At 35.0% G+C, this 15361-nt stretch overlaps 1 protein-coding gene and 4 non-coding genes across 5 annotated transcripts in view; 4 read left to right on the top strand and 1 right to left on the bottom strand.

Moving 5' to 3' along the window:
• The first annotated feature begins 590 nt into the window (after window positions 1-590).
• Trnar-ucg lies at window positions 591-663 on the top strand. Its single transcript has one exon. It is a non-coding gene; the product is annotated as a tRNA-Arg (tRNA).
• A 1553-nt stretch (window positions 664-2216) lies between these two features.
• Trnar-ucg lies at window positions 2217-2289 on the top strand. Its single transcript has one exon. It is a non-coding gene; the product is annotated as a tRNA-Arg (tRNA).
• A 699-nt stretch (window positions 2290-2988) lies between these two features.
• Trnar-ucg lies at window positions 2989-3061 on the top strand. Its single transcript has one exon. It is a non-coding gene; the product is annotated as a tRNA-Arg (tRNA).
• A 4819-nt stretch (window positions 3062-7880) lies between these two features.
• Window positions 7881-15361, bottom strand: part of LOC110462166 (adenosine deaminase-like protein) — a 54849-nt gene continuing 47368 nt past the window's right edge. The window contains exon 9 of the mRNA XM_021516013.1: window positions 7881-8053. Coding sequence (XP_021371688.1) covers window positions 7886-8053 — 168 coding nt within the window. The 3' untranslated portion in view covers window positions 7881-7885. The remainder of the gene's footprint in view (window positions 8054-15361) is intronic.
• Window positions 11338-11410, top strand: Trnar-ucg. The gene has a single exon. It is a non-coding gene; the product is annotated as a tRNA-Arg (tRNA).

Raw genomic sequence — 15361 nt, 5'->3', positions numbered from 1 at the left:
CGGAATCAGATTCATCAGTTTGGTACATTTGTATGAATAATAAAGGATAAGTTTGTTTTGTGTTCAAAACAAACTAGGTCGTTAATGTTATATTGTATTTAATACATATTTGTAATTGACACCTAAAAGACACTTCTTGTGAAATGTACGTGTTCGAAACTGTCATTCTTTAGGCATTTAATGAACACAAGGATATGTTTTCAGCTTTAGGAAGACGCCACAGTTCTTAATGATGAAATGAGGATGTTTTTGAGCAAATATAACAAACAAAAAAGAAAATGTGTTTTATTCAAAATAGGTACAGCTATGTACCAATTGCCAAATCATTGCCATCGTCCTGATTATCCCACATTTATAATTGTTTTGTTGTTCAGTATGTGGGGCGTTAGTCAGTTATTTTGACACAAATGGCACAAATGCTAGATCACCTGAATGAAATCGGTCAAATTGTTTAATTGTTTATTATTACATGTATATAAAAGTTATATAAGAGTTTTTTTCTGGGATTTTAAAGATATACCAATATGAATTGTATTTATTCTAACCCATTAGATATCATTCAAAATAAAACATTATGGTTATATGTTATAGACCGCGTGGCCTAATGGATAAGGCGTCCGACTTCGAATCGGAAGATTGCGAGTTCGAGTCTCGACGTGGTCGTACGCCAATGTTTTGTGAATTGCGTTTTATGTTTTTACTATACACACCCAAACGCTCATAAATTGTGCCTTGTATGACAACGATATCAGTTAATGTTTTATTCCATAACTACGTTATTATTAAAAAACGATGCGTAAGAACATTGTGTTGTAGAAGTGTATGACCGCTTTCATTTGTTTCATTGTATGCATTTCATAAGCCAAACTATTCTAAATGGTACTTAAGTTGGTCAGTACCATTTAGAAGTAGGAACACTAGTGATCTATGCCAATGAACGATTAGTCGCAATGACATTATTAAAAGCAATGTTGAATTGTTCGGAATCAGATTGATCAGTTTTCTACATTTGTATGAATAATAAAGACTAAGTTTGTTTTGAAAACAAACGGGATGTTTTTGTGTTCAAAACAAACTAGGTCGTAAATATTAAATTGTATTTAATACATATTTGTAATTGACACCTAAAAGACACTTCTTGTGAAATGTACGTGTTCGAAACTGTCATGGATGGATAAGGCGTCCGACTTCGAATCGGAAGATTGCGAGTTCGAGTCTCGTCGTGGTCGGACGCCAATGTTTTGTGAATTGTGTTTTATGTTTTAACTAAACACCCACAAACGCTCATAAATTATGCCTTGTATGACAACGATATGATTTAATGTTTTATTCCATAACTACGTGTTAAAACACTAAAAAACGATGCGTCAGAACACTGTGTTGTAGAAGTGTATGACCGCTTTCATTTGTTACAATGTATGCATTTCATTAGCCAAACCAGGAACACTAGTGATCTATGCCAATGAACGATTAGTCGCAATGACATTATTAAAAGCAATGTTGAATTGTTCGGAATCAGATTCATCAGTTTGGTACATTTGTATGAATAATAAAGNGTATGACCGCTTTCATTTGTTACAATGTATGCATTTCATTAGCCAACTCGAAAACGGCGTGTGTTTTTGAAGAAAATTGAGATCATGTTAGCGGAAGGAGAACACATTTTACGTTCATTTAGGAGCTTTTTAAAAGAAAACATAACCATCGTTCCAACGTTACCAAGCATTTCATTGTTCATCAACTAGAAATGTTATTTTTGATACAAAAAAGCTAAGTTGGGTGGAAATTTCGACATCGAGAGCTTTCCACCCTTTTCGTATATATCATCATTAGGGTGGCATTTTTACCGGAAGCCCCAAATATCGCTGTTACAATTATCATGTCCCAGTGTTCAGTTCGTCCGAGTTTTCGAACACCTGCGGTTTTGTTGTTCAGTAAGTCAGTAATTTTCACAGAAATTACACAAATGTTAGATCTGCTGTTCGCAATCAGTCAAATTCGTAGTCATTGATCATGATTTTACGCCGAAAGTGAAGTAATTTACATGCGTCCGACATGAAACTGTTTGGTTTGGTGTATCTTTATTAATATATAAACGTATTTACATTATTATTGACAAGAATTTCATCTCAGAATTTAAAGATGTACTTATAAGCTTATTATTTATTCTAACCCACGATATATTAATAAATATCAGTTATCGACAATGTTATATAGACCGCGTGGCCTAATGGATAAGGCGTCCGACTTCGAATCGGAAGATTGCGAGTTCGAGTCTCGTCGTGGTCGAATATTAGTTATTTTTTGTTGAGGAATTTCATTTTGTATAACAAGCGATTGCATAGACTGTAGATGCATGTATGCCCTCCTCCAACTCTACCACCTATTGTTAGGTTATCGCTTAAACTGTACCCTATAAGGGCCATCACTGAACGATATATCTACTAATGTAAGCCTCTTGTCAATACAGTAGACAGAATCTGATGCGACAGGTCATTGTGATCCTACTATACACTTTATGATCATAGTATATTAAAGATTTCTTCTCATATATATGTGTAGTATATCACTGATAAACAATGTATGAATACAAACGTAGGGTGATACAGTGTAATACGAATGTTTGAACATTCCAGTGTGTAACCATCTTCGTGCTATTGGCCGAAGATACGCATATATAATCACCATTTCTATTAATTACGTGAATTCTTAATGTGATTTTGAACACTTCAGACGTGGAGGTTTCGGTGTTTTAATATTTACTACCAGCTGATGATTTCTGAATGGACGAAATGTGGCTGTGAATGTTTACTTTGTTTGGTTTTCTAGAATATAAACATTTTCAAACCTGTGTTTTCTTTCTTATTTTTGTGATTATTTCGATTACCTGTTACATTTAAAACGTCCATCACCATCACAGTTTGTTTCTGTATAGAACATTCGGTCCTGAGATGTCGTTAATTCTTNGGTTATATGATATTTTGTATAGACCGCGTGGCCTAATGGATAAGGCGTCCGACTTCGAATCGGAAGATTGCGAGTTCGAGTCTCGTCGTGGTCGTACGCCAATGTTTTGTGCATTAAGTTGAATTTTTCCTATGTTTTCCATGCGTCCGACAGAAAACCTTTTGGTCTGGGGTTTGTTTATTATTGTAAGTATATAAAAGTATTACAAAAATGTAATTGGCAAGAGTTTCTTCTGGGATTTTAAAGATATACCAATATGAATTGTATTTATTCTAACCCATTAGATATCAATCAAAATAAAACATTATGGTTATATAATATAGACAGCATCAGATTTGCGCTATCACAAGGAGGCATGATACACCAACATACCCTGTCTTCTGCATACACACACGCCCTTAACTGATCTTTTCTGTTAATTGGACGTTAAACAAAATTAAACCAACCAAACCAATATGTCATTGTCCAGCCACACCTATGATAAATTATAGAACAGTCCACATCATTCACCAGCAAACACATTCAAATCAACAATGACATATATCTGTAAAGTTATACCAGTGAGCGAAGATAATAATGGAAAGCATGATGAAGAAAGTAGCCATTTGTTGCTGGTCGAATTGAAATATACAACGGAATTATACATGTGAACCATAATGCAAATAACATATTTCCTAAATATCCCTGCACTGTAAACGCTAGACAGTGGGAATAAGGCGCTGTCTCTATCTATGTTGTAAAGATTGCAGACAACGGATATACTTGCAATGAACACATATGTCTACTTTTAATGTGCTTTCCAATCAGTCCACAATCTCCAAAATGATGTTCTTGCATGTTTTCCTAACAAGTGCGTGATCATAATCCCACACTGTTAATTAATCATCACATCACACAGTCTCCTCCCATTTGTCTTCATGTATTTAACTAATAAAATAATGTGTGATGAGAGAAAAAAATATCTGAATGGTGGTAATGTTAAGACTAATACGCATCAGACTCGAGAGCAACCGACAACATTTCCAATGATATTCATCAAGTAAAATTGTGTAGAATGATATCCTTCCAAACTAGTTTGTGGTACATATACGGTTATGTTACAAGTCAGACTTATCATTCTGTTTTCAACACGAAGTAAATTATCAGAATGCCAGGATTTGTCAATCGGCTGAAATCTGCATGAAATAAGACAGTTTTGCGCAGACAGAAAGGCCTTATAGATAAGGCGCCTGTGTCAATTGGAGTATTGCGGGTTCGAGTTTTTGTAGTCTTATAGTTTTTGTTGAGAACTATTTTCTTTTTATTTAACCTTCAGACCTCAACATTTAGCTCAAAAGAAATTCATTAACTTCTTCGGGTTTTTATTTTAAAATACATCTATAATGATAGCATTTTTTTCAAATATGTATGAAAAACATTCCGGCTTTATTTCAATTTTGTTTCATTTCCTCAGTAGTACTCGTTACATACAAGTCCCCTTCCCTATCCCTTTTAAGCACGCCACTGTTGATGACAAACCCATAGCCGCCCAGTCTCTGTAATCACACATTTATTTTCTATAATTTCGATAATGTTTTGTATTTATTTGATATATGACATCAGGACACTCATGTATGTGACTTATATATGTGCTACAACCTAATACCTTTCTTTCGAAACTTTTTTATATGAAAACAACAATTTGTGTTCCTGTGAGACAGCTGCTGTGAGCACTCGTCATCCTAAGCATTAACTTCCGAATTTGTTCGTACAAAGTAAACCTCTTTGTTCAATGTTCAGATCAGTATCAACCGTGAAGCTCACTGGAGACCAAGACGTCCATAAAGAAGATTATAAATTCGTGTCGGTCATGTCATGATCATTTTTTCATTACACATTAAACAAGAGCAACAAGGAAGGTGGTAAATTGTCAGGATATGACGTACCTATAACGGCTAAAATCTTTGGTCGCTGCCATGAAAATAAAGAAGACTTAAGAATTTCATAAAAATAAAACAAGTCAACCAAAGTTTCAAAAAATCAATATCTTTAATCAATTGGAAACAAGAACGAAGAAACAAATAATGAATAGATAAAATTAACTAGGGGACAACAGCAAGGCAAATGAGAAATCTTCATACTAAATCGGAAGATATTATATTCAATACAGTTAATTAATCATCACATCACACAGTCTCCGTCTATTTGTGGCATTTATTTAACTTATAAAACATTGTGTGATGAGAATGTATTGCTGAAATAAGGATGTGAACGGTGCCAACATTAAGACTAATACGCATCAGACCCGACAACATTTCCTAAGTTATACATCAAGTAAAAATAAGTGGAATGACATCCTTCCAGACCAGTTTGTAATACATAAAGAAACAAATGTACATATTGCAAGTCAGATTTTGGATTTTTCATCACGACGTCAGTTATTGATACGTCAGAATTTGTCAATGCAGCTGAAATCTGAATGAAATGAACAAGAGTTTTGCACAGACAGCGAGACAGAAGAGATAAGGTGTCCTGCTTCAAACAGATTGGTTGTAACGTCTTGTCAACAGTTGGAGTCATTTTAAAATGGCACAGTTGAAACTATACAAAAAAGCTGCCTTGCGTCCTATCCATAGGTTTGAATGTTTTAATGACACGACACTGCATGAGGTCGTCCTGTCATGGTGTGCATGAATACACCTTGTGTCACCGAGTCTCAGCGAAGTGTCACTTTTCATCAGGTTCCTCTCTCGTAAATGTCGGTTGCACGAAATTGTTCTTTATAACTGAAATGTCATCAATGACGCAAGCAAAATGTTTAAAAGATAAGACATTCGCTGTTTTTGCACACAAGTTCGCTGTTTTTGCACACATTCTTCAAATGTGATTTTATACTTTTTTATTAAGCTGCTTAAGCTGCACAGGTGGAAGACTGCTTGCGCAATATCAAAGCGTCGGGAGGACTGTTGGTGCAGCATTAAAGCGTCTCTTGGTACACTTTAAAGCGTCGGGAGGACTATTGGTACAACATTAAAGCGTCGTGATGACTATTAGTACAACATTAAAGCGTCGGGAGGACTATTGGTACAATATTAAAGCGTCGGGAGGACTGTTGGTGCAACATGAAAGCATCAGGAGGACTATTGGTACAACAGTAAAGCATCAGGAGGACTATTGGTACAATATTAAAGCGTCGGGAGGACTGTTGGTGCAGCATGAAAGCGTCAGGGGGACTATTGGTACAACATTAAAGCGTCAGGGGGACTGTTGGTGCAGCATTAAAGCGTCGAGAAGACTTTTTGTGCAACATTCAAGCATCGACAGGACTTTTGGTACAACAGTAAAGCGTCAGGAGTCCTTTTGGTGCAACATTCAAGCGTCGGGGGACTGTTCGTGCTATGCGATGCTATTCAATTGATGTTGTCATTAAAGCTGTTTTTTTTCTACACAGCTGATATTTCAAACTATAAATTGAATGAGAGACCCACGATTTATGCACGTTGTAATGGTACATGTAGCTCCAGCACTACTTTGCTGCAAAAATATCTATGGTATAAATAGCAGGGCTTGTTGTGACGTCATGATGTGCTTAAATCGAAATTTCGTATCCTTTGCCTCTACACATTAAGCTGTTTGGCATTTCGTACGACAATAAATGTCCAGTTGTCAACAAGTCTAAATGTTCGGCATACACTGGTGTATAATAATCTCTCCACACTTTGGAGTCATACATGTGTGAGTTTTCTGTATAAACAAACTGTCAAGTGCCGACATCACCTCTTTGTCGTCATTGAACTCTAACCAAGAAACCAGCCATATCATTTTCCATTTTTGATGTGATATTGATCCATATGATATCATATAACGCCAGTATAAATCGGCATATACTCTTTGATTTCTATCTTTATAACATAAATTGTGCATTTACATGCTTACTTTTAAGTAAACAAGTTGAAATCAGCGAACTACATGTACATACTAATAAGTGTAAATTTATGTACTGTGTTTTTAATTGAAACAAACATCTACAACCCTAACCCTATAACCCTAGATGGGTTATTACAGGTCACTTTGCCTACTAAATAGTGTGTTTTATAAGTGTTTAACCCAAAATTATCATTTCCACGGAATTTGTGTTATTTATAAAAAGGAGGTGTCTATTTGAAATACATGTATCATCATTTGAAAAGACCGCGTGGCCTAATGGATAAGGCGTCCGACTTCGAATCGGAAGATTGCGAGTTCGAGTCGTTGTGGTCGTAACTTTTATTTCCTTTCCTTATGATGAATATTGTTTACAACTAGTATCATTAGATACGTTTTTTCTTCCAACAGTTTGCATTTATGTTTGTTTGTCGACAGCAGGTTTAAATAGGACGTTTTATTTATTTTCATTTTATACTCAAGTTCCGAAATTGTAGATCAGACAAATCCATACTGCCAGCTGAAATTTAATTTGAAAGTCATCAAATCTCACATGAGAAGGATTTTCCATCTTATAAGCAATTTATTCTGACTCTTTATGATATATGTAAGTTTTTAATATGAATATTTACTGGTAGGTATCATTTCGTCAGTACCTTGATCAGCTTTAGCTGATCATTATCCTCTTTTAGTTTTTTGCAACTAAGTTACAATTTTAGAAATGAATAAACAAACAAGGAATTTCAGTCTAATCCTGCAATTCAAAAATACACGTTATATCAAATGTACATGCAATGAATTCTCGGCAGAGTTTTTGTTCGCCTCTACTCGTGTAGATTACTTTCTATATAAATCACACTGAGCTTTGACAAATATACACATTGCACAATACAAGCAATGGCAGTATGGATTTCTTTGGTGTCAGTGGCTTCAGCATCGTTTGATTTGATCGTTAAAGGCGACGAGTGTCATCACCGGACAACCCATATTTATTGATATTTAGACTTGGATTTGGTTAATGCCATTTGTTTCTAAGCGTATGTTTGACGTCGTCATCAGCGAAGATGGCGTCTATACTAGCGAGAGACAGATTCCATACAGACTCCTTGTCCAGTTCGCACGTCTGAGCAGTTATGGCGTGCTCCTCTGACAAAGTGGTATCGAACATGCCTTTGTCGTCAGTCTGTAACATGTAACAAAGAGAAAAACATCGCATTATACAGAAGTACACAAAACATATACAGCAAATACAACTTGGACAGTACCACTAATACACATAGCCGGAGGTACTAATTCACTGATCAGTAGTATTTCAATTCAGCATCGACATCAAGCTTTGCTAATGTAAATATAATGTCAATTTCGATTCTTTATTGCGCCTTTGTAAATACACACTGTTTTGATTGCAAGAATCACGACAATCACAAGTAGCCACAAGTGCAAAAAAAAACAAAAAAACATTTATTTTATTTTTATTTATATGCACATTTGTGACAACAAAGTAGTTTGAAGGCAAAATAGAAAAACACAGTGAAATGCATACATATACATTTACATGAAGAAAAGTCGCAAAGTGATTGCTTATATTTCTAATATACATTAACATGAACAAAATTAACATAGCTTCAAATGGAAAATTTGCACAAATAATACCGTACTGTATATTTGAGGCAATATCGTTACCAAAACTTGAAACATATAATCATAAAAGGCATAAACAAGCACAAGTTCTATACACAGTACGAAAAGCAAATATGTTCAAACGTTAAGTCAATAATACTATATATGGAATTTACATATTTGAGGGTTTATATTTCAAACTAATCACATAATATTATGCAATCTATTTCGATATCGCACGCTTTCCATCATGTCAATTACAGGACGGATAACCTCATGCATGTGATCTGTTTTCTAAATCGCTGTATCCATAAACAGAACATTCTGACGTTCTGTATCCATAAACAGAACATTCTGACGTTCTGCATCCATAAACAGAACATTCTGACCTTCTGTTTTTATCCCTTTAGCCTTCGTAAATACCATCTGCTACACTGCTCCTTTAAATATCTGATCAATACAAACCAATTTTATTTTGTGTTTTGTTCTTATTTATTGTTTACATAAGCCTTTGAAAACAACATCGGCTTCACTTCTCTCTTTAAAATTGATAAATACCAACCCGTTTTAAGTTCAAAGTTCATCTTGAAATTAATTGGTCATGTGATAATGTGTCCCCGATAACTATTACTACAATGTACAATCAAATCGATTTTACTTTAAAGGAGGCTATTTAAAAGCTTGAAAATCATACTCTAAATGTTGATTCTACGCGAACTGGCGAGTTTGTTTGATGTCCTTTAACATAATTCGCTTTTGAAATAAGAGAAATGTATGGATTCGCATCCTAACAATATGAATCAAGAATAGCGATGCCAGTCCTGACCCGGAAGTACCTGTACAAGTTGTTATTTTAACAATACAATGCAAAGCGTACCTCAAATACAACGAAATTGTTATTTGGTGTCGGTTTCTGATAATCAGACACGGAATCGGGGCCTTTATTGTCTTGTATTGCAACTCGTTTACTGCATTCAGCTTAAGTTTTTAATGTACAGAGATGTAATGAAAATGATTTTTAAAAAATCTTAATTAACATTTATTTGCTTAGTTAGGTTTAGGTGTTATTTAAACACAATACACAGTATGTTTTAACAGTGTTGGTTCAAATGCTGTTTACTAAGAAAAATATCTCCAACGCCCATGCGTGTTTCTCATAGCACACGTTTGACAACTTTTAAAACCGACAGTTTACATACATGTGAACCTGTAGATATGCAGTTTGTAGAGTATCGGTCATAGCATTGCATTTTGTATTAATGAGCTTCGCAGAGACACGTTTGTGATAAAGAATAGCTTTTACCGTTGCATTAGGTTCAGCTGACCCCTTGTTGATTTCTGATGCAAACTTGATTGATGTGTTTTGATAAAAACGCAAGGCGAGATACTTATTCAGAAGGGATTATAAATATAATTTTGAGCACGTTTCCAAAGTAGTACTATAATACATGATTTATCAACACTACAACGTAACAATGGGCATCGTACTCTGTAGAATGTTATTTTTTACCGTAGACATGGTTATTACCATGGGCAAAAAGTCTTTTTTTTAAACTGAAATGTCTGTAATCCGTGTTTGTAATCTATAGTTTACCAAAGATATTTTTTTGTTCAATGCTGCAGTATATAATTTGCAAAATATTTTCCTCTGATATACATGTATATGTAAACCACTTGCGGGATTTGTAATTTGGGACAGTGGGACAGTAATCCTCAATGTTATGATGTAAGTATGGTAAGAGATTGTCTTTTTGAACATTTAGCCTAAGCTTTATGTCCTAGTTAGTTGGTCATACAGGAAAAAAATACAAAAATGAAATGTCAGAAAATAAATAATTCGCAGAGTCCTCCTCTTTGTCAGAGACTTCCGTCCAAATATGATTTGTACCAATCTTTCGTCTGGTATGGTGTCTAAGGTCAAGAGTGTTTCCCCAGTACTAAATTCGTGACATTGTCTCTTGTGGAGTATGCGACGTCACACTGAGCAAGGTGATTGAGAATCATGGCAGTCCGACAGGGACTTGCGAATTTGGCACAGCTGTATTTGAACCTTAACTAAGATGTTCAGAGTACTTCTACAAGTTTTGGGGTTTAAGATCAAATGTTTTTCGCAGTCATAGAGACACTTTTTCCATATTCACGGGGTTAACGGCAGTCACGTGCTGGATCATGTATTGTTGTTTGGCTGGTTATATTATAGAATATATGGCTGCGGTTTTCGCCAATCACACAACATATTTCGGCACAAGGCTGACCCCAACCTGCATTGGAAATGGTGTGTGTTTTTGGAGGAAACCAGGATTATGTTTGCGGAAGGAGAATACATTTTACGTTTGTATAGGAAGTGTGTAAACGGTACTAAGCGTTTCATTGTTCATCAACAAGAAATGTTGTTTTTAAAGCAAAAAAGTTAGGTAGAATCGATTTTTCGACATCGAGAGATTTCCTCCACTCTCGTGTATCATCAGTGGGGTTGGCATTTTTACCGAAAGTTGATCTCAAACCCTAAACATGTAAAATTACTCTGAACAGCTTAGTTTAGGTCCAAACAAACTATCAGGTCCATGTGGTCAGTCTGTCCGAATTGGTTCATATTTATTTCGGTTTTGTTGTCGATCAGCACATGCTTGATCGACATTGGTCAAATTTACAGTCGTTGTTCATTTATATGAATCCGACATGAAACTTTTTGGTCTGGAGAATCTTTATTAATGCAAGTATATACACACACGTACAGTTTACCATGTTTATTTTCAATAATGTCATCTGGGAGTTGAAAGATGTCCTAAAATGATTATTATTCTAACCCGCGAGATATGATATATCAACTTTATAAATAAATGTATAGACCGCGTGGCCTAATGGATAAGGCGTCCGACTTCGAATCGGAAGATTGCGAGTTCGAGTCTCGTCGTGGTCGTTTCTTTTTGTGTTGGCATTTCGTTTTATATATCGAGCGATTGCATATGCCCTACCCCCGGTTCAATGGTTAGGTCATATTATCACTATACACTTAGGGCCGTCACAACTGTATCACCTATAACTCGTATAATCACGTTCCCTGAATGATATATTATTTCCTTTGATACATGTATCAGTACAGTAGTCACACTTTAACGCGACAGGTCAATGTGATCAGACTATACATGTTATGATCATAGTATCATTTAAGTCTTTATCTCATGACTACGTGTATGTTATCACTGATAAGCAATACCTATACATGGTGATACAGTGTATGTTATCACTGATAAGCAATACCTATACATGGTGATACAGTGTAATACGAATGTTAAGATATATCAGTGAGTAACCATCTGCAAGCTATTGGCCCAAGATAAGAATATATATATATTTTTCATTTCGTATTCTTCATATGATTTCGAATACTTCAGACGTTGAGGATTCGTTATTTTGATATTTAGTACCACTGAGGGTGTCTGAAGGAACGAAATGGTAATATGTTGCTGTAAATGTTTTCTTTGTTTGGCTTTTTAGAATATCAACAGCTTTTACAAACAGGTGTTTTCTTTCTTCGTATTTTTGTGATTATTTCAATTACCTGTTACATTTAAAACTTCCATCACCATCACAATTTGTTTCTGCATAGATTATTCGGTCTTTATCTGTCGTTGTTTTTATTCATTTTTTCGTCCCTTCTCGTCTTTTTATTTTTCTCAAGACCAATACGCCAGTGTCCTGCCACACCTTTGATAACTTATAAAACAGTCCACAGCATCTATCAGCATATCTGTAAAGTTATACCTGTGAGCGAAGATAATAATAAAAGGCATTATGAAGAAATTAGCCATCTTTTCCTGGTCGAGTAGAAATTTACAACAGATTGATAAGTGTGAGCCATATTGCAAACAACATATTTCTTCGAAACCCATGTAAACTGTAAACACTGTAAACGCTAGACAGTGGGAATAAGGCGCTGTCTCTATCTATCTTGTAAAGATTGCAGACATAGGATTTACTTGCATGCAAATGAACCCATATGTCTACTTTTAATGTGCTTTCCAATCAGTCAACAACAGGAATACCGAATCTCCAAAACTGATGTTCTTGCATGTTTTCCTAACAAGTGCGTGATCATAATCCCACACTGTTAATTAATCATCACATCACACAATCTCCTTCTATTTGTTTTCATTTATTTAACTAACAAAACATTGTGTGATGAGGAAAAAATGGATGTGAACGGTGCTAATATTAAGACTAATACGCATCAGACTCGAGAGCAACCGACAACATTTCCAATGATATTCATCAAGTAAAATTGTGTAGAATGATATCCTTCCAAACTAGTTTGTGGTACATTTACTGTTATGTTACAAGTCAGACTTATCATTCTGTTTTCAACACGAAGTAAATTATCAGAATGCCAGGATTTGTCAATCCGGCTGAAATCTGCATGAAATAAGACAGTTTTGCGCAGACAGAAAGGCCTCATAGATAAGGGGCCTGCGTCAATAGGAGCATTGCGGGTTCGAGTTTGTCTAGTCTTTACAAGTAAGTAATTTCCTTTTATTACTTGGATTTTGTTCTGTTTTCCCTTTTTATTTTGATGTATTAATTTTTGAAGCTAGATTTACAAAACGGCTATTGCATGAAAGGTACTCTTAAATTACAGAATGATCATACACTTTAAAATAAATTGATAATTCCTTGTTATTGAGGAGTGTTGAGAACTGTTTTCATCTTATTTATCCTTCAGACCTCAAATTAAACTCAATGGAGACTCTTTTTTTTCGGGCTTTTATTTTAAAATACATCTATAATGATAGCATCTTTTTTGAAATCTGTATGAAAAACATTCCGGCTTTATTTCAATTTTGTTTCTTTTCCTCAGTAGTACTCGTTACATACAAGTACCCTTCCCTATCAATTTGAAGCACGTCACTGTTGATGACAAACCCATAGCCGCGAAGTCTATGTGATCACACATTTATTTTCTACATATTACGATAATGTTTTGTATTTATTTAATATATGACATCAGGACACTCATGTATGTGACTTATATATGTGCTACAACATAATACCTTTCCTTCGAAACTTTTATGAAAACAACAATTTGTGTTCCTGTCAGACAGCTGTTGTGATCATGAGCACTTGTCATCCTAAGCTGTGTAGCTCACTGGAGACCTAGACTCCATTAATAAGATCATATATTTCTGTCGGTCTTGTCATGGTCATTTCTTCATTACTCGTTTAACAAGAGCAACAAAGAAGGTAGTAAAACGTCAGGATATGAAGTACCTAATACGGCTAAAATCTTTGGTCGCTACCATGAAAATAAAGAAGACTTAAGAATTTCATAAGAAAATAAAACAAGTAAACTAAAGTTTCAAAAAATCAATATCTTTAATCAATTGGAAACACGAACGAAGAAACAAATAATAAATAAATAAAATGAACTAGGAGACAACAGCAAGGAAAATGAGAAATCTTCATACTAAACATAGTCAACATAGACAAAGATAATTCATCAACGCTATAAACAACACAAGCAACAATTTACTGTTGCGTCTGTACAGAAATGCGTTTATAACGAAGCCATACTAGAGTATAGCAGTTAACTGTTAAAGTATGACCTTAAAAACAAAACAAGGTTCTGTTTCCCCGAGTCCTGCAGATCTGTTTTTTTCATAATAGTATGTTAAATTCGAGCAGCGGAAGTGATAAGAAAGTTTTGCTATTCCATGTCTAAACTTGCTACATACCGAAATCCTATGTCTTAACTGTTCATTATACCGATAACAAATACACGGATATTTAACAAAAATCATCTTCCAAACATTAGATTTCAGTCAAAGTTTGTTTCATGATCCTTGAGCGATGTGTTGGTAAGTGTTGGTAAGATGCTGATTGTGTCCCTCATCACGGTGTCAACTTGTGCTCGGTAAGCATTGGGTAAAATCATCACGATTAAGGTTAATTCTAGCAGATACTTACCTCGAGCAAGGAGAGTTAATCGCGTTACAATGAGAACAATTTTATATTGGTAAATGTATATCCCGACCTTTCATTTGTGATCAACCCTCAAATGCATGCTCTGTTGTAACCGGTAGTGCCATTAAGTAACTTCAAGTCAGGCTGATAATTATCATCGGTTTATTTGGTATGACACCCAAAGAATTACAGCAACGCTTTTAATTATGATTATATGGCTTATTGCATACAAGAATGCTTCAATATGCTTCAAGTACGTCGCCTTTCATGCTAAGCCTTGGTTGGTGATAACAAAATATGCTTATGTTTTTGTAGTACTTGTAGTCAATACTTGTGAACTACGTATTTACTTAACTTTGCTTTTTGCTTCTGTATTTTAATCGTTAAACTTAACAAATGACGCTGATGAACTCTGCTAAAATGATAACGTTATGAGGTGATGATAGTTAATTTGTCAATGACATGCAACGGCAGGATGTCACCCTGTCCTGCTGTGCCATAATTGCATTTACTGTCACATGAGTGTCACCAAAATATCTTCCTCCCTCGTCGATAATGGTCGTTATCATGTTTTGTGATATTGGCTTAATTTATGTATGTAATAACTGACATCATATTATAGTGCATTTTGGTTTTAGATACTTTTACAGGTAATGTTCACTTCAAAACGTTCTTCACCGGTAGATTTTAACCAGTAATTTGGACAGTTTCAAAGTCTATGTTGAGTCATACATCAAAACATGAAAACATGTATGACTCCAGTAAATGACTACGTGTCTCTAGTGGAAAATAAGCCTGAATCATGTGGTTGAATTTGAATAATCCGAACAAGGCCTATTGAGGGCGTACTTAAAGACAACTTACTGTCTTTGAGATGACACTGTTTTTTTATTGATTGTATATTCCAGAAACG

This window comes from Mizuhopecten yessoensis, unplaced genomic scaffold (assembly GCF_002113885.1).
Source record: "Mizuhopecten yessoensis strain PY_sf001 unplaced genomic scaffold, ASM211388v2 scaffold10755, whole genome shotgun sequence".
NCBI classification, from domain to species: Eukaryota; Metazoa; Mollusca; class Bivalvia; order Pectinida; family Pectinidae; genus Mizuhopecten; species Mizuhopecten yessoensis.
Note: the sequence above shows the minus strand (reverse complement) of the source record. Positions and strands in the feature narration are given on the sequence as shown.